Source organism: Canis lupus, chromosome 4, assembly GCF_011100685.1.
Source record: "Canis lupus familiaris isolate Mischka breed German Shepherd chromosome 4, alternate assembly UU_Cfam_GSD_1.0, whole genome shotgun sequence".
NCBI lineage: Eukaryota > Metazoa > Chordata > Mammalia > Carnivora > Canidae > Canis > Canis lupus.
The window spans coordinates 12,882,916-12,902,155 of record NC_049225.1 but is presented as its reverse complement, the minus strand read 5'-3'; the positions used below and the strand labels follow the sequence as shown (position 1 = coordinate 12,902,155).

The 19,240-nt window shown below is 37.9% G+C and overlaps 1 protein-coding gene across 15 annotated transcripts in view; it reads left to right on the top strand.

The window, feature by feature from the left end:
- Positions 1 to 19,240, top strand: part of ANK3 (ankyrin 3) — a 663,391-nt gene that overhangs the window by 597,305 nt on the left and 46,846 nt on the right. For 12 of the 15 annotated variants that reach the window (XM_038533992.1, XM_038533998.1, XM_038533996.1 and 9 more), the window contains 8 exons: positions 10,480 to 10,691; positions 12,110 to 12,317; positions 13,370 to 13,466; positions 14,134 to 14,362; positions 15,090 to 15,215; positions 15,984 to 16,106; positions 16,541 to 16,567; positions 17,628 to 17,709. In XM_038533992.1, coding sequence (XP_038389920.1) covers positions 10,480 to 10,691; positions 12,110 to 12,317; positions 13,370 to 13,466; positions 14,134 to 14,362; positions 15,090 to 15,215; positions 15,984 to 16,106; positions 16,541 to 16,567; positions 17,628 to 17,709 — 1,104 coding nt within the window. The remainder of the gene's footprint in view (positions 1 to 10,479; positions 10,692 to 12,109; positions 12,318 to 13,369; positions 13,467 to 14,133; positions 14,363 to 15,089; positions 15,216 to 15,983; positions 16,107 to 16,540; positions 16,568 to 17,627; positions 17,710 to 19,240) is intronic. The other 3 variants (XM_038534004.1, XM_038534005.1, XM_038534006.1) reach the window with 1 other exon arrangement.

Sequence of the window (19,240 nt, the reverse complement as noted above, 5' to 3'; positions counted from 1 at the left end):
TAAAAAATAAATTGCTACTTTGGTTCATTTCAGATGAACTTGTTTTTATCAGCCATGAGACAAAGAGTCACCTTAAAGAATCAGGTTTAGATTGCAGCCACAGCTGAGCCCTGAGAAGTGAAATGCGTAGCTTTATGTTGTGCACAGCACCATCTGTTGGACAAATCTGTTAACAAATTTGAAAAATTCTGGAGGAAAAAGTAAAAATTGAAGTTAACCAAATCAAGATTGTGTTATGGTGAGGGGCGAGGCGGGGTGCATACCAAATACTGTCAGGTAAACCATAACAAAATACTGACTTTTGGTCTGTGACCCTAAAACTCGTTTTAAATCAGTTGCATACCCTCACGACATTTGCAGAAGGAAAGGAAACCGTACTAGCCGACAAATGAGAACGAGACCAAAGCAAATGCACATTGATGATGCTGAGTTTATAGATGTCTGTGTATATGGATTTGCCAGCATTTACGTGTCTTTATGAAACATTAGTGGGGGGACGCCTAGGTGGCTCAGTGGTTGAGCATCTGCCTTTGGCTCAGGGTGTGATCCCGAATCCGGATTGAGTGCCACATTTGGCTCCTTGGATCCTGCTTCTCCTGCCACTGCCTATGTCTCTGCCTCTCTCTGTGTCTCTCATGAATAAATAAATAAAATCTTTAAAAAAAAGAAAAGAAAAGAAACATTAGTGGGCCAAAACAATGACGTCAGACACCCTGACACATATGTCAGACCCAATGGTACTCAGCCCTCTGGGGACAGGGAAGCAAGTCTGGGAGTTTGGGTGTAAGCCTTTATTACCTTCAGTGTGGATGTGGACTGAGGACAGTGTGCCAGACACGAAGTCTAGGCCTCCTGGAGTTCTGTACCTTTCTGTCTCTGCTGGACATGCTGTGTTACTGATTTACGGTGTTCAGCTTTAAAACATTATATATGATCCTAATTTTGAGCACAGGATTATATTATTTGTTTTTGCCTGGGTGTAGTACTAATGACTTAAACAAAAGGTTGAAGAAAGTGAAATAATGGAGCTAAATGCCTGAAAGCTATGCTTTTTTCTTTACATAAGTGGAAAAGTAAGCAAATATGGAAGAACATTTTCCTGGAAAAACTTACATAGAGAAACAGATGCAAAGAATATAAGGTTTATGCAATCCTCGAGAAAAACCTTAGAATGATGGTTCTGACATGACCAGACATCCGCTCCCTAACTTTTCTTCCAGAAAGTCTTCCCTAAACCCTAGACTAAGTGAGATCCACCTGGTAAATATGTCCACAGCACCTGACCTATCTTCTTCTGTAACAAGCAACTTTGAACTTCGCTGTCTTCCTTGATGTACTGTCCCTGTGGACAGGGCCCGGCTCCAACTCACTGACAGCCATATGCCTAATGCATGTAACAGCACTTGGCACAGTATTGTCATCTCAAAATGCTGAATGAATGGAAACATGAATGCTTTGTACCCAGGCATATGTCCCCACTTTAAAAAAAAAAAGATTTTATTTACTTACTTGAAAAAGAGAGAGCACGAGCAGGGGGAAGGACAGAGGGAGAAGCAGGCTCCCCGCTGAGCAAGGAGCCTGATGTGGGGCTCAGTTCCAGGACTCCAGGATCATGATCTGAGCTGAAGGTAGATGCTTAACTGACTGAGCCACCCAGGTGCCCCAGAAAGCAACAACCAGATGAGGAGATGAGATCTGGTTGGCAAGAGAAAGGGCAAATAATGATTAGAAATCCATTTAAAAATTAATTTTTAAAAATATAATTATCAGAAATTATATGGATTGCTAAAACTGGAGGGGAAAACAAGTAGATACATCATTGTTTCTAGACATCCTTCATCATTAGAACTCAATGCATTATACAAATCTAAATAACAGGGAAGATCCTTAACTTGCATAAAAATGTAAAATCATGCTCATCCAGACAGATATAAAGCAGAAGCCAGAAATGAATAAGATTACGAGTTAAATTACTAAAATTGTAGGGGCACCTGGATGGCTCAGTTGGTTGAGTAACCAACCCTTGGTTTCAGCTCAGGTCATAATTTCAGGGTCCTGGGATTGAGCCCTGTGAGGGGCTCTGCACTCAGCTGCACTCAGTCTGCTTGGGATTCTCTCTACCCCCCACCCTTCCCCCTGCTCTCTCTCTCCCTCTCAAATAAATAAATTAAATTAAATAGTTTTTAAAAATTACCAAAATTGTAGATGTGCATGAGACCTCTCTGCACTCTGCAACTCATGAATCCATAATTATTTCAAAATAAAAATCAAACAAAATTCAAAAGTTTTCTATTATGTTTTACATTGAGGAAGAAGCGTCAAGTTGTATCATTTATTTGTTTTTTTCCCTACAACATCTTGGATAGGCTTATTACAAAAGTTGCATATTCAGATGAAGCTGAACTTGAATTCCAAGAGGATGAATGTCTATAATTTTCTGAAATATTTGAGTGAATATATTACACATGGTCTATTGTTCCATATAGCCTATAGCTAGAGTTGAATGATATAGATATCTTTTATTTCCTTCATTTCTCCCAATTTAGCTATAAATTCCTGTATTTAATTTTCTGTAATTGGTAAAACTTTCTTTGAAAAATGGGGTTAGGGGATCCCTGGGTGGCTCAGCGGTTTAGCGCCTGCCTTTGGCCCAGGGCGAGATCCTGGAGTCCTGGGATCGAGTCCCACATTGGGCTCCCTGCATGGAGCCTGCTTCTACCTCTTCCTGTGTCTCTGCCTCTCTCTCTCTCTCTCTCTCTCTCTCTCGCTATGTCTACATGAATAAATAAATAAATAAATAAATATTTTTTAAAAAAAGAAAAAAAAGAAAAATGGGGTGAAATTAAAATAATAGCAATTAAGATTTACACACTGTAAAGATACAGAGATAATGTAATGTGGGGTTGTTTTGTTTTTTAAATCCAACCCTAGATCTGCCACTGTTTGGTTTCCTGGTTCTCTCTTCCTCCCTCCAACGCTGTGTGACCTTGAAAAGAATATGTAACCTAAATTATTATTTGAAAAGAACTGTGCAGGTGGTTTTCTATCACTTATCCACCCCTGAGGAAGCTTTTCTTATCTTAATCTTATAGACAGGGAACATAAGGTTCAGAGGTCAGGAACTTGTCCAAAGTCTAAGCTCCCTGGTTGAAAGTTGGATTTGAACCTAAGGCACCTGACTCCACTGACTTCCCACAGACCCAGACTAACTAGCTTGCCCTTTTGAATTCTAACATTCTAGGACTCCACTCCCCCCTACCTTCATATCAAATATTCCATTTTAGAGGAGCAAGCTGAGCAGACTATTCACCTGACTAGAAATTAAACTGTCGTTATAGGAATCGTCCTTTGTGAAAACTTGAGGTTATGTTCTTTCTGTAGACTATTCACGCTCAAACCTGACCTTCACACTTACAACCTTCAGAAAACAAATCTGCAATAGGAAAAAGAATCGTGGTCCCACCTGACCAAGTTACTGAGACATTTAATCATGTGTAGGTTAGAGTGAGGCAAAACTAATCAAGGATGATGATTTGAAAGCTTTGAGATTAACTCATTTAGTGAGAACATGATTTCAATCCTGCTATTTATGCTTCACTGTATTATGATCTCCATAGCCATTTATATTTGCAAAGCGTGTTTTTTATTCTCATTGCTCTGTTGCAAAGTCTCAGTTACAGAGAGAACTGTCCCACTTTTTACAAATAAAGAAACCAAATGAGTTGCAAGGTGCTTAAGAAATTTATCATTAATCAGTGAGGTAAGAAAGCTGTAGAATGTTAGCTTCCATTTCTTGCGCAGCAGAAAGTACCACTATAATCAGGGCTCTCTGCTCGTAGAGTGGGCCAGTAAGAAGCCATGTCACCTTCTGGACCAGGGTATCTGCATATCTATCCGATACTCATCCGCTTATCAGTCACCACCCCTGTGCCAGGTAGCCTGCAAGGACACTGTGCTAAATTGTGGTTGGAGTTCGTGTCTCTGTGATGCCTCCTTCTGTCCCCACTCCCCTTTGTCCCTAGACCTAGGTTATAAGCTCTAAAGCAGACAAGTCACTTTGGCCAAGTCACTTCCCTGAACTTTAGACACCCTCTTTACCAAATGCTATGTGGGCCACCCAGGCATCCCAGGAATTTCTCTTATAAACACATGGACATCATAAGGTTTACTGTGGATCGAAAAGAAGAAAGATAAGAGCCACTTTTCTACATACAATTAGGAAATACTATTAAAAGAACAAGAATAACCAGTCTCCACTACTACATATATTATAAAGCAAGATTTAAAGAATTATATAGTTATTCGGTACAAAAAGTGTGAGTCTCATTTCCCAATTACAGTAGCTCACCTGACACAAAGTAGACATTCAAGAAGTATAAATTTTAACATTCTTCCTCACCAAAACTGTTTCAGGATGTACTTTTCTTTTCCCTTTAGTCTTATTTTTTGTGAAAACTTGATTAGTAACATTAAACACACAGAAAGAGGGGGATTCAGGGTCCTCTCATTAGTCTACAGCATTATCAATCACCCCTAAATGTAAGCAGCTCTCTATTTTATGTCATTTTCTCCTGTAATTCTATAGCTAGAGAGTGGTCTAGTAAATTCTTTTAAAAAGCAAAGCCATTTAAAACTAATATATATTATTGCCTCGTAAGCTTCTCTCCTCATACTAAGCCATCCTCGAGATGTTTTTCATAGGATCTGATTGTCATATTTTAATAATGTGGGTTCTGAGTTTTTAAGGACAGACACTGGGTGAGAGTCTGTTAAGACTTTGCTTCCCACATATATCAAGTCATAAAGTCGCCTGAATTGAGTGTGAAAAGTAGCTTTTCAGGTGCCACCTCTGGCCTACCAACTCAGAATCTCCACAAGGCAAGCCTAGGAATCTGTGCCTTTAATAGATGTTACTGGTGTGCTTATGATCTAGCTAGTTTGGGGCACACACAAGCTGGGTTCTCTGTGGTATGACTAGGACACGGGCATCATATTTGTAGATTATTTTGTTGGGTTTATCTGTGTAAAGGGTGGGAACAAAGCAAAGATTCTTGGTAATATATTCCAACTTCTCTGACCTAAGTAATAGACCATTTTAAAATCTAAAGACAAATAAATTCAGTCCTGGAAAGAATATTGACATTATTCATTTTTGCATTAACAGACTTTATCACTATTTGCCTGGAAATCTGACTTTTCTGGCACACCTTCATAGTTTGCAACACAGAAATTTCAGAAGAGTTTTATATTCTCTTAAGTTTTTGACACCCTTTGCATAAACATCCATTAAGTATTTCTCTCTCTTTTTTTAAAGAATTTGTTTATTTATTCATGAGAGACACAGAGAGAGGGGTAAAGACATAGGCAGAGGGAGAAGCAGGCTCTTTGAGGGGACTTCCATTCCAGGATTCTGGGATCACACCCTGAGCCAAAGGCCACTGAGTCACCCAGGCATCCCAGGAATTTCTCTTACAAACACATGGACATCAAAAGGTTTACTGTGTATCGAAAAGAAGAAAGATAAGAGCCACTTTTCTACATACAATTAGGAAATACTATTAAAAGAACAACAATAACCAGTCTCTACTACTACATATATTTTAAAGCAAGATTTAAAGAATTATATAGTTATTTGGTACACAAAGTGTGAGTCTCACTTCCCAATGATGTCTTTGTTCAGTGGATACTAGTTGAATACCTGCAGTGTGCCAGGTCTCAATATCAAACATCATTTAATTTAGTGTAATTTCACTGTGATTACTTCACAACTTATGAAAAGAAAAATCTAATTTTAATACACATTAAAAGCTTATTCAAATTATAAGTAGAATAAAAAGCCTTATGATAAGGTACTCAAAATGGTCAATGTGGCCACAAGTTAGGGCTCACTGTACAAAGTGTGGACAGCTTTCCTCCCCCCTAGAAACTCCCCTAATCAGCTGGGGCTTCAGTTACCTGTTTTCAAACAGTTGGCTCAGATCATTTCATTACTGTATTTCAGTTTCCTATTTTTAAAGCAATAAAAAGAGGGGGAAAAAACATGCTTGAGATGCCTGGGTGGCTCAGCAGTTGAGCGTCTGCCTTTGGCTCAGGGCGTGATTCTGGGATCGAGTCCCACATCGGGCTCATCGTGGGGACCCTGCTTCTCCCTCTACCTGTGTCTCTGCCTCTCTGTGTCTCTCATGAATAATTAAATAAAATCTTTAAAAAAGTGCTTGACTTTAATCTACATTAAAATATTAATAACCTGCTATATTATTATTTTTATGTATATATTATTAAATAGTAGTATTAGTACCCATGTAATAATATGCAAGCACACAGTCATTATAATATATATTATAATTTTCCTCTTCTTTCCCCCTCCACTAAATTTTATGTAAATTATATGAATCTATACATATGCATATAAAGATATGATTAATTGATTGTCATCACATTTTTGCAATGTTTCCATTTCATACAGCTTGGACAGCTACATATTAAAATTTGTACTTCTATTCCATTCTTCTTACTGCATAGTATTCCATAGTATGAATATATCATAATTTATTTAGCCTTTGTCCTATATAATGACCAGTAAGATCTTGTGATAGATTTTCAGGTCATAAGAATTCCATAGTAATTTTACTGACTGGCTTACACTTCGTGCTCTTGCCTCCTTATGTTTACCTTCCATCTACACCATTTGCTGTCTTACTTATACAGCCATCCCAATGTGTAAGAGCCTAGCCTTCAACTACACCTCTTAAAGAAATTATGCTGCTTTTTATAAACCAATACTTAAGTATTTTTTGTAGTTTTTACACTTGTATTGACTTTTATTCTCAGAAAAAAAAATCTGGAAATATTTTAAGTACACATAGAAACAGAATATAACCTGGTTGAGGGAAGATCTCTCTTCCCCATTTCATCATGCAGGGGGCCTGGGAATCTGAGTAACTCAAGAAGTGTATATGTGTATGATCCTGTTTAAAGAATGGTGCATGGGGATTGCAATGTCTGAAATGTACACAATAGTTGTTTCTTTGGGTTGAGGATTATCTTTAAAATATCTGTTAATAAAATACCTGGTAAAAAGGGCACCTGGGTGGCTCAGTCAATTGAGTGTCTGACTCTTGATTTTGGCTCAGATTGTGATCTCCTTGTTTGTGGAATCGAGCCCTGCGTGGAGCCCCTTGGCGGGCTCCGTGCTTATCGGGGAGTCTGCTTAAGATTCTCTCCCTCTCCCTCCATCCCTCCTCCTGCTTATGTGCTCTTTCTCCTTCTCTCTCACTCAAATAAATAAATAAATCTTTAAAAACATACCTGTTAAAATACAACATTGAAGGCCAAATATTATGCAAGTTTTAATGGTGACAGAGAAATTGCTAGAAGCTTTAAAACAGTGTGGGAATGACATGGTGTCCCAGAACCACTGGCAAATCCAAAAAGACGTTAGAAGTCAAGTGTTGAGTTAGAGCCCTGAGCTTCTCCATTTACCACTCATCTGCTGCATCTGAGATGGACATGCTCTCTTTATATCTGGGGTGGCTTTAATGGTTTGTCAAAGGCAATATAGCAGAGGTGTGGCCTAGCTCTTCCTAGTCCACCACTATTACAGTTTCCAGGAGTGATATGGCTGTCTCCCTCTTAACTCCTCACAAATGTACATGCACATATCTGCAACACACACAAACAGCTAAGAAGTGGGTATTGCCCCAAGTCCCCCAAAAGGTGCCTCACTGTCCCTGGTAGGTCCAGACCAATCTTAAGTAAACTCTGCACTCACAGGATACACAGCTTGTTACATGCAGAGTCAGGAAATCTGTCTTGTCTGAAGGATGTAATTTCATGGCAGTCTTCTTAAATTGCTTGCACTATGTGGCATCCTAAGCTATTTCTAAAGGAGAACATAATCACAAGTTTGAGGCTGAGGTTAAAAAAAAAATGTTTTGCCACAGCTGATGGGCTGTATGGCACCTGAAACAAATGATCAGAATTCTCTCAGTTGCAGCATGAATTATGAACCCTGGGAACTCAAACTTTTTAAAAGAAGTCAAACTATGGGAAGGGAAATATATCCGCTCTGTATGGAAAACTTGTATTTCATCAGTTGCTGAATAGGTGAAAACTTCCCCCAGAATATTCTCCTGAGCAAACTCTTTGGCTCCTTCCTGTCTTTCTTTATTAACCCTTTTAAAAAGAAGTTATTTGCCTTTATTTTCTTTTATATTCTTTCGTTAGAAACTCAATATTTGGTTTTAGAGCAGAGGAGAAGCAGATGGTCAGGAAGCAAAACGAACCAAATTCCAGTTCGATTTTGGCCTGAGTGGAACCTTGTTTCTCCTATTTGTCTATTAATTTCATGTTCCCACTTCAGAGTTTGATGGTTAATCTAGAAAATGAGAAGGTGTCATTGATCCAATTATCTAACCATCCATCTTACTGTTCTATAAATTTCTATTCGGAATAAGCCATGATCTCATTCCTGTGATGAAGGAGGCAGACATGCTCATAGGTGGAAAATAGGAGGACATGTGCTGTATGTATCAGAGGTATAAAGAGAGGGCTATGTGAGTAAAAACAAAAACAAAACCAACACCCCTCCCTGAAGCCTGGGAACTTTCCCTTTAATTTGTAACAAAACCACCCCAACTATGTAAACCCAAAGGTAGTACTTACTGCCCACTGTCTTCTAACCTTCTCACCTCCAACCCCATCTCCCATCCCTCTGAAGTGACCAGTTGTTTTTTTTTTTTTTTTTTGAAGTGACCAGTTGTTAATGGCTAGGATGCTTCTTCCACAAACTCCTCTTATAAAAGTACACAAACATGCAGATTACATTTTTTCCTAAAAAGGATCACTTATATGCTTTATATCAATCCATCACTACCAGCTTGGCTCCCTCCTTCCCTTGCATCTCTCACCTACTGTCTCTCCCCAACCCCTCCACCCCCATTCTCTCTCTCTCTTTTTTTTTTTTTTTTTTTTTTTAAGATTTTATTTATTCATGAGAGACAGAGAGACAGAGAGGGACTCGATTCCAGGTCTCCAGGATCAGGCCCTGGGCTGAAGGTGGAGCTAACCCACTGAGCCACCTGGGCTGCACTGCCCCCATTCTCTTGATTGTTTTATGGCAACATTTTAATTTTTTTAAGTAGTTAAGTCTCTTGTCCAGCAGTAATTTCTATTTATATATAATAAAATGTAGTGATTTAGCTCTGTTCTGCCAAACAGATTTTCAGTTATGTCAATGCCATTCTAAATATGCCTTCTTTCCCCCACTGATTTGAAGTTTAAATATATGACTTTCATTTAAATACATTATATGTAGTATATAAAAGTAGACATCACATATATAGCATATATATGTATATACATATATAAATTTAAATCTATTTCTTGTTCTCTGTTCTTATCCCCCTGACCTATTTTTCTAATTATATATGTATATGTACATATATATCTTGTATTTTATATGTCTCTCCATATAACTTTTATTATGATACTTCTAGATAAGTTTTAAAATCTTATAAAATACATTCTCTTTCACAAACCTATTTTTCCAAAATATGCTGGGCTCGTCTCAAATATTTATTACTTCATATGATTTCAAATATCATCTATTTCAGCTAAACCTACCAGTATTATGCATAAAATCTGGCTTTTGAAGGAAGACCCATCTGGCTGCACTGTAGGGGATGAATTGGAGAAGGAAGAGGCGAGTGACAGGGAGATGGGTAGAAGGTGACTCAGTGATCCAGGCAAGCCAAATGAGGGCTTGAACAGGGGGTGGCAGGAGGACAAGCCATTGCCACAGTGGAATCAGCTGGACTTCGACCTTTAGAGGTGAAGTACCAACGAAAATGAGTCAAACTATTAGACAGGAGGACTAGACAAATTATAAACCCTTTACCAGAGTTAGGACAAGGGGAGAGAAGTAAGTTTGGAAATGGACAGAAGGGAAGATGTGTCCAGTTGTGGACAGGTTGAGTTTGATGCATGAGAGCTATCGGTGGGTAACAGAAATTGGTGATGACAATATTAATCGTTTGGGATATTTAAAAATATCTTAAAGAGGTTTTTTTCAAATAAAGTTCTAGAGCCTTTAAGACATACACACTTTCTTGTGAGGCCCTGTTTTTTTCTGATTCATTCCTACTTTGGCAGTTTGAGGGCAGATTATTGTAAACAGTCACAGAATGAAATATCTCTTCTTAAAGAGTAGAGCTCTGTGCATATGAGGTAAAATTTTAGTTTTTGAAAATGTCCCTCTTCAGTAGAAATATTTTTCTACAAATACTTTGTATGTGAATAGCTTTATAATATCTTTACATTATTTTTAAAGTCACTATCCCTTTCTCTCCATCATAGAAATTCTCTTTAGACTACTAGATAGAAGTAATTTTACCTATCAAAATTACACATCAGTTTATCTTAAAGTATTCATGTCAATAGGCTTATTCTTATGGTTTTTTCATTCATTTGTCTTTTCAGAACTTGACAGCCCAGAAGAACTAGGGAAAAAGCGCATCTGCAGGATTATCACAAAGGACTTCCCCCAGTATTTTGCAGTGGTTTCAAGGATTAAGCAGGAAAGCAACCAGATTGGTCCTGAAGGCGGAATTCTGAGCAGCACCACTGTACCCCTCGTCCAGGCTTCTTTCCCAGAGGGTGCTTTAACCAAAAGAATTCGAGTTGGCCTCCAGGTAATGTTTGCAAAATGTTGTTTCTTTGGTACATGTACAGAGTGTGTGAGGATGCTTCGCTTAGAAAACAGTCGATGTAATTCATCCTAATGACAGTGCTAATCAAAGCACTAGGCCATTTTAGGGAATCATCAACCTATTTCAAATGAAAAGCATGAAGTATAAAGTGAACTTGGTGGCTTATTAAATAAGATATGTATTTTAGGGTTTTTCTTTTAAAAGTATTTCTTGGTTTCTGATGAAAGATGGTTTTGTTAACCATAGGTTACTGGTCTTGGTATGTGGAGTGACAAGAGCAGCAGAGAGCAAATACACCATTAAAGAAACAAACCATATTTGACTTGGTTTATAATGTACCATTTCATAAAAATCCGTAATAGGGAAACATGCAAGCTTTCAGATTTTGATTTAAGTAGATCATAAATACCAGGTTTTATCCAAACCAGTTGGAATTTGTTTTATTTGGAAGGCTAACTGAAAATCTTGACGAGAGTCATCTTTCTTATATTTATTTGTTTCAGTTAGACCTATTGAAAAAGGAAAATAATAAGGACAGTAATTTAATTTGTGTCAATTAATATAGTAATTAATAATTTAATGGCAGTTTCATGTTCTTCTCATGAGGTTTTTTTTAGAGTCAACTGCTCTAAGTGCTGGGAAGGCCTTCAGTAACCACTTGAGCTAAGGAGATGGCCTTATATTTCAGCGACATGAAATTCCCTTCAGTTGCCTCCCATATTGAGTATTTTACCAAATAGCGAAGAAGCCAAAAGGAAGACCTTAGGTTTGGTAGTCTAGAATAGAAATCTTAACTTACTTAACTCTGAAAACCTTGATTTTTACCTGGGCACAAATTGCCTAGATTTACTGGATGTTCTGCATAGGTTTAAAATATACTAGACATGGGACTTCTGGGTGGCTCAGTCAGTTAAGCATCTGCCTTCAGCTCAGGTCATGATCCCAGGGCGCTGGGATCCAGCCCCATGTCCTTGGGCACCCTGCTCAGTAGGGAGCCTGTTTCTCACTCTCCCTCAACAGCTCCCCCTGCTTGAGTGGGCTCTCTCTCAAATACATAAATAATACCTTTAAATATAAATATACTACACTCAATATTTGCTGACCTTTACTTTGGATTAGACTGAAAGGCTTCTCCGCTGTGAGATCTGATTCCCTGTCAGAGGCTCACATCGTCCATATTCTGTTGAAGAAATAAACCAACTAGTTTCTGCTACAGTGTTAGGTTATATTGTTTCCTTTTTTGCATTTTCCTGAAATAGTGAAAAAGGATTAAGAAGAAAAACTTTGGCAGGGGTGGTGTGTGTGTGTCTGTTTTTGGTTTTTCCCTCCTCACTTAAAAAGTCATTTCCCAATGAGAGAAAAACGTTAACATCCATCTAAGGTCCTCTTCCTGTCTTTAGGCTCAGCCTGTTCCAGATGAAATTGTGAAAAAGATCCTTGGAAACAAAGCCACCTTTAGCCCAATTGTCACTGTGGAACCGAGAAGAAGGAAGTTCCATAAACCTATCACAATGAGCATTCCGGTGCCCCCGCCCTCCGGTGAAGGGGGAGTCAACGGGTACCAGGGGGACAACACGCCCAATCTGCGCCTGCTCTGCAGCATTACAGGTGTGGTTAACTCGTTGCTGTACTTGCTATTGGTGCTACTAGCACTTGCAGTGATTCTGTATGAAGATATGAAGCCTTTGAAACAGCCATGCTAACTTCCTAAGAGTAGAAATCAAACAAACAAGCATTTTACTTGTCCCTTGTCCATCAGCTCATCTGTATTATCCCTGCACCTTTCTTTAAGATGCTGAGATCATGACTCATTTAAAATTCAGTGTTATCATTTTCCCTGCTATTAGTGTGATATTAATAATAATGCTCTTTTAAGATTATTGAGATAGTATTGAATCTACTAGAGCATCTAGGTAATTTCTCGGGGACCTAGACAGAGATGCCGGACCTAGCAACACCCTTAGACTACAGAAAATTGGACGACTTTGGATAAAACAGAGCCCCCACAGAGTAGAGGGCTGAGTGGGGACTCAATTCCTAAGTATAATCCACTAGGTTAAATCTGCAGGGTTAGGAGAATGCATTTTGTGATAAGCACCTGGAATCCAGAGCGCAGTTCACTTGATCAACCTAATAGGATTTTTCACAGAAAGTCCTAGGTTAACATAGGTTATTTGTTTTTATGAGTAGTTTTAATGGAGGATTCCTTTTTTTACCTTGGAAAATTAAATGACAAAATTAATTAAATTAAATTACAAAATCAGCTGCTTCTTAACTTTCTTGATAGTTCTTGTCTTTTAAAAAAATATGTATAACATAGGAAGTTATTGTCTCTGAACAACAAATCTCTGCACTTATAAATTGCACTCACAAAATGCACTTCAGATCCCGTGGTTGCCCCACATTTAAACCATTCATTAGTAGCCAGATAAACCAAAAAGTAATTTTTAAAAAACTATAATATCTTACAAGGAGATCTCTGTAAGGCAGTAAAGGCACAGAAGGAGAGGAGAGAGGAAAACCACCTTTAGTGCCTGCCATTAATTGAACCTGCTCAAGTTTCTAGTTCCCGGCTGCAAAGGAAGAGCAAGTTGATGATGAAGATTTTACAAGGAGCGTCTCTCATGATAACGTCAACGTATCTGCCCTTGTTTTCTCAGGGGGCACCTCACCTGCTCAGTGGGAAGACATCACTGGAACTACTCCCCTGACATTCATCAAGGATTGTGTCTCTTTTACAACCAATGTTTCAGCCAGGTATGGAAAGAAAGGATTCCAAAAAGCCCTAAGGAATTAGTTTTATTATCTTTTGGAAAGTGAAAGTTTTTGTGCTCAATACTAGTATGATTATTTTTTTAATTTTTATGGCGCAGTTGGGCTGAACTCAGAAATTTAAAATGGAGTGGCACAAGTCATCCAGTTCTCTTGAGCAAGGGGCTATATGGTGCTAGATCTGCTTCTTCTAGTTCTTAGCAACCTATTAATGTTGATTGTTAAGGAGATCTGGCCCCATTTACTAAAGGAGGACAGCCATTTGTCTTTAATTGTTATGCTTTCAAAGAAAAAATACTGATAGAATTCCCATTTCTCTCCTTTTATCTTCCATAAAATGCTTGCTCCTGTCCAATGTAAAGTGAGAGATTAAACTCTTACGTAGGACTAGAAAGGAAGGCTAATCATGGCTAAGTATAAGGGCAAGGGGACAGAATCTTATGGGAAGGAGAAGAGAGAAAAAAATCCTTAGCATTTCCTCAGCAAAATTATAACAAATAATAAACATAGGCCTTCTGTAAACATCTTTGCTGTTTCTTTAAATGAACGAGGCAATGTTTGGGTGTAATACCCTTATATGCTCTGATTTTTTAAGATTTGGCTTTTAAATCACCTCACTTTCATAATTCTGTTTTGTTTTTGTTTTTCTCAGATTTTGGCTTGCAGACTGCCATCAAGTTTTAGAAACTGTGGGGTTAGCCACACAACTGTACAGAGAATTAATATGTGTTCCATATATGGCCAAGTTTGTTGTTTTTGCCAAAATGAATGATCCTGTAGAATCCTCCCTGCGCTGTTTCTGCATGACAGATGACAAAGTCGACAAAACTTTAGAACAGCAAGAGAACTTTGAGGAAGTTGCAAGAAGCAAAGATATTGAGGTACCTTGTTGACGACAAGTCGATCCCATTACATTCCCCAGATATGGGGTTTTATTTTGAGCTGGTAATAGCACTCACTGGAAGTATCGAGCACATTCTTGATTTCAGGTTTTGATTTAGATTTTTAATATACATTTATTCTCAAATTATTTTATGTGTCTTCAAGGCTATCTTGATTAAAATATAGTACTAATGCATCTCCATCATGGTCTGCATTCTCTGTGGTGACTTGAGTTGTCTTATTTTTATGGTCACTCTCTTTAACACATTATCATGATTTTCCTTTTTCAAACCCAGTGAAAGTATCTGAGTTTAAAACAAAAAAAAACCCTTCAAAGTCTGTATGAAGAAGTGATGTCAGCACTTTCTCAAACATGTCTGAAGTTGCTAGAATAGAACTGGATGCATAATTCTGTCTCGTACATGTGCATGATTCGTTTTCCAATCACAGTCGTTGAATTATGAGCCAACAGAATTATTTTTGTGGCAAATAACACCATAGAATTTCCTAATAAGGAGACAAATGTGACATAGAAATATGTCAATCTTTTAATATTATGTGACTTAAAAATCTCAAAATTCTGGGCAACCTGTGGGGACTCCTCTCACTCCTGAGAGCTTTCTCTGTATCTTTACTCAATAAACTTCTATCCCTTTACAAAAAAAAATCTCAAAATTCTTTCAACCTAAATTAACATTAAATTATGTATTTCTTTTACTCTAAAAGGTTCTGGAAGGAAAACCTATTTATGTTGATTGTTATGGAAATCTGGCCCCACTTACCAAAGGAGGACAGCAACTTGTTTTTAACTTTTATGCTTTCAAAGAAAATAGACTGCCATTTTCCATCAAGGTAAATCATCAACAGAGACTCTGAATTTTTTTTTTAAATGCTCTTAGAGAATAAAAGGGAAAGTCTAATGATTTATTGCGTTTGAAATATCCCACCAAACTTGAATTCAGAGGAATAAGGTCAGATTTTGTCCTACATCTCCCCGAGTGTACTTTTGAGCTGGGAATGCTTTATAATTAGTAAAAAAGAGTCTTTACCTTTGAAACATCTAAATGATCATTCATGTTCAAGCAAAGGTTCATAGGACCAAACAATCTAGAATAATAATAAAATGCATCATATCTGATTAATGCTCAGTAATCAAATAATGGATGAAATCCAAAGTCACTATTTAAGTTCCATCTTCATTTCTGATGGAGCCCAAGGGCATTCTGGAGAGACCGGCTTCTTCCTCAGAGAACAGAAGAGCACGGGACGGCTGTTTAGTGTTATTATTATTTGCTGTTACTATTATTGCTAAAAGTAAGGCCTTAGGAAAAAGAAATTGTTGGACAGGAAGAAAATGCATATAATCCAGACTTTATAGCATATTGCTAGGGTAAAACAAGCAGACAGAACAGTGTTGGGTCTCATCTAGGAATCAGGCACTCTACATCCTACTGAGTTCACAGGTGTCCACCGTGGTTGATCTATGATAGTTACCATCATCTTTTCCCTTTACTTTGCCTGCCTCTTGAAGGGCTCCGTAACATAAATATGTTTAACTCTTGTACAGACTGGAATCCTCAGAAAAGTTTCTATAACTGTCAACCACCTAAATTCTTCTAGATTAGAGACACCAGCCAAGAGCCCTGTGGTCGTCTGTCTTTTCTGAAAGAACCAAAGACAACAAAAGGACTGCCTCAAACAGCTGTTTGCAACTTAAATATCACTCTGCCAGCGCATAAAAAGGTATCTTTTAATACTGTTTTATTGTAACTCTTCCCCTGGTCTTGAAGAAGTGGGCCCTTGGTATGCAATTAAGGAATGCTTTGTAACATGATTAAAGTTCTTGATACTCAAGTTTTATTAGTCTCTTTGTGTAGATTAAGTCTTGTTACTGTGGTGTCACATTCTTATGGTTTGTATGATGGAGTCCTCTGTATATTGCTTCTGCTTCTGCTGGTAGCTCATAGATTTTTATGCTTTCGAATAACGTCACACATTGATTTGCCATGGATGTACAGTTCTTGATATTTTGTGTTGGCTTCTTTTGATTTGCTTTGCTTTCTTGATTCAGCTTGCATTTTGTGCTCCCTACTCAGTCCTTTTCATATCCTGATATTCTTTTCCCTGCTGTCCATTATAATATTCCTTGTCTCTGCAATGCATCTTGGAACCAAAAGGAGACAGAGTCAGATCAAGATGATGAGGTAATATGAACACTTCTGCTTTTACTCTATCAAAGGTAGAACAGAAATTAAATCTGTAGACAAGAAGTTGCAGAGGGCTAACGTGTGGGAAACGTATTATATATTTGCAGATCGTAGCCTAAGTGAGGTAAAGGGTATACATTTTTCTTAAAGAATGGTTTACTCTTCCTCCACGTATATATAAGATACTTCAGGGCATTCAGTAATATAATCCAGCTAATGATTTAAAAAGAGGAACTAACGTTCTTTCGACATTTTAAAGTGTGTAGCTTGGCATGTATAAATATACATTTGTTCATACTTTCACCTAGTATCCACTCTGTGTGACATTTAAATCAAGATCATGAGTAACATGAAATTTTATTGTATAAATCAGGTTGTTTTATGTCATACAAAATATGTGTTCCATGGCTACTGTTAGGTATTTAGTATTCTATGTAAAGAAAATCATCTTGGCCATTTTTAAGGGTATAGTGGTTGGTTCTGTGTGGCTTTGAATGAATTTTTCCTTACAAAGGCATCTCCTAGTATTTCTCCAAGTTATAGGATAATTGGATTTTTAAAACTCACACCTCAGTACGAATAAATAGAATCCTTATTTCTAATAAAACCATTAACCCTTTTTTTAACTACACCTATACTTTATTCCTTTTAACACATAGAAACAACAGCAGTAATTGGAATGATACACCCTGTGCCCTTTCTCCTTGAATGTACTCACATAGAGTGACTGTACATTGTGATATATGTGCTTTCAATACGAATGAATTTGGGGAGATTTATTGCTCAGCATCAGCAGTCTCTGTATCGCTCGTCTTGTATTTGTAGTTCCCTGTAGTCTGCTGTGTTGGTGCTCTTACACTGGCTAAATGATGGTGATTTGGTTGAGACATTGGGGTGGGGTTGTAGACTCACAATAGGAAGTTAACATTTTCATGAGGAAAATCCACCTGAAGAAAAATAAATGAAGTATCCACATGCCATCCTACAAAATGTTTCAAAACCATGAAAATATCACAAGAAAGTTGTACATAGTCTCTTTTTTCTTTTTCCTTTTCAGGCCGAGAAAGCAGATAGACGACAGAGCTTTGCATCTTTAGCTTTACGTAAGCGCTACAGCTACTTGACTGAGCCTGGAATGAGTGAGTTTTCTAACACATTTACTAATCTACGTGGACTTTTATAAGAAGAGGCATTTTTTCTATACAAACTGAATTTGGGGGTCATTTGAAAACCCAGTGGCAAAAGAAAAATTGCCTGCAATGAAATCTAAATGATACTTTGTACATAGTTGACGATATGAAGTACAAACACCCTTAGGTCATAACTTCAAAACCGTTTTTTTTAATTACCTCTTTTTAAAATTAGAAACATCTACTCCTTACTTGTACCCTGTTATCACTGTGACTGTTAACTATGCTAGGAGATAACATACCAATGTTGCTTTAAATCTATGCTCAAAAGAGAAAATATTTATTTTTATAGATGTAGGATGGTAGAATGATAAAGTAACTTTGATTGTCATCTCATTTTTTCTTAATATAGGTAGATCATTATATCTTAGTCCTGATTCTCCTTCTTCCCAGTTTGCAAGAATTAGATTTTCCTACCATCTTGAGGTAGCACTTCTATACTGATTCCTTATTTCCTCCTTCCTCTCTCCCCACCCTCACCCCCACCCCCACCCCGGCCCTATATTTAACACCAGTTCCAAGGCTAGTCTTCACTAGACTGGCTAAGTCCTTTCCTTCTCTCAGTGATTGTTTTGGTTCATTGTTAGCTGGCTTACAAGTATTAAGGTATAAATCCACTCAGTCATGTTCATTCATCTGTCTCCCTCCCCACATCATCCTTTCCCGTTCCTTCAGCCCTCCAGAGAATCCCTCCACCAACAGGAGCTAAGAATGCTGAGAGCAGCACTGTGTTTGGCCCATTGGAAGAGGATTTTTTACAAAAATTATTGTTAAGTTAGCAAACAATTTCTAGCTGTTTTCCTCTACTCAGTTAACTTGCGTTCAGGGAAGATAGGAAATTTACCAGTAAGAGCCACAACTTTGGCTCTATCAGAAAGAGCCACCTTTCCTGAATTCTTATTTCTGTGGGCTGAGATAGCATATTAAATGTGCAGCAGGAAGACTCCACTACTTAGCTTAGATGGTCTCAGCATAATCTTCTGGAGTCTAGCTCCTTGACTACTAAAGGAAGCTTTTATATTCAGACACAAAATGGAGAGCATGAGGGAAATGAAATGCTACCACACTCATGAATGTTCTTCTGGATCTCAGTTTTTGCCTCTAGCATAAATGTCTAAATCCTTCCAAAACCAGAAGGGCTAAGATGAACTCCTATTATGCTACAAAGCAGGGACAGTATATGTATATAACTAGGTAGTTTTTCAATACAACTAAATTTCCTACACAGAAGTTTTCTTTGGAATACTGATTTTGGCCCAGAGCTAAGACTCTCAGGGGGTCGGTCATGGGGACTCCTTTTTTTTTTTTTTTTAAGATTTTATTTATTCATGAAAGACACAGAGAGAGAGAGAGAGAGAGGCAGAGACATAGGCAGAGGGAGAAACAGGCTCCACGCTGGAAGCTTGATGTGGGACTCGATCCCAGGACTCCAGGATTATGCCCTGGGCCAAAGGCAGATGCTCAACTGTTGAGTCAATCA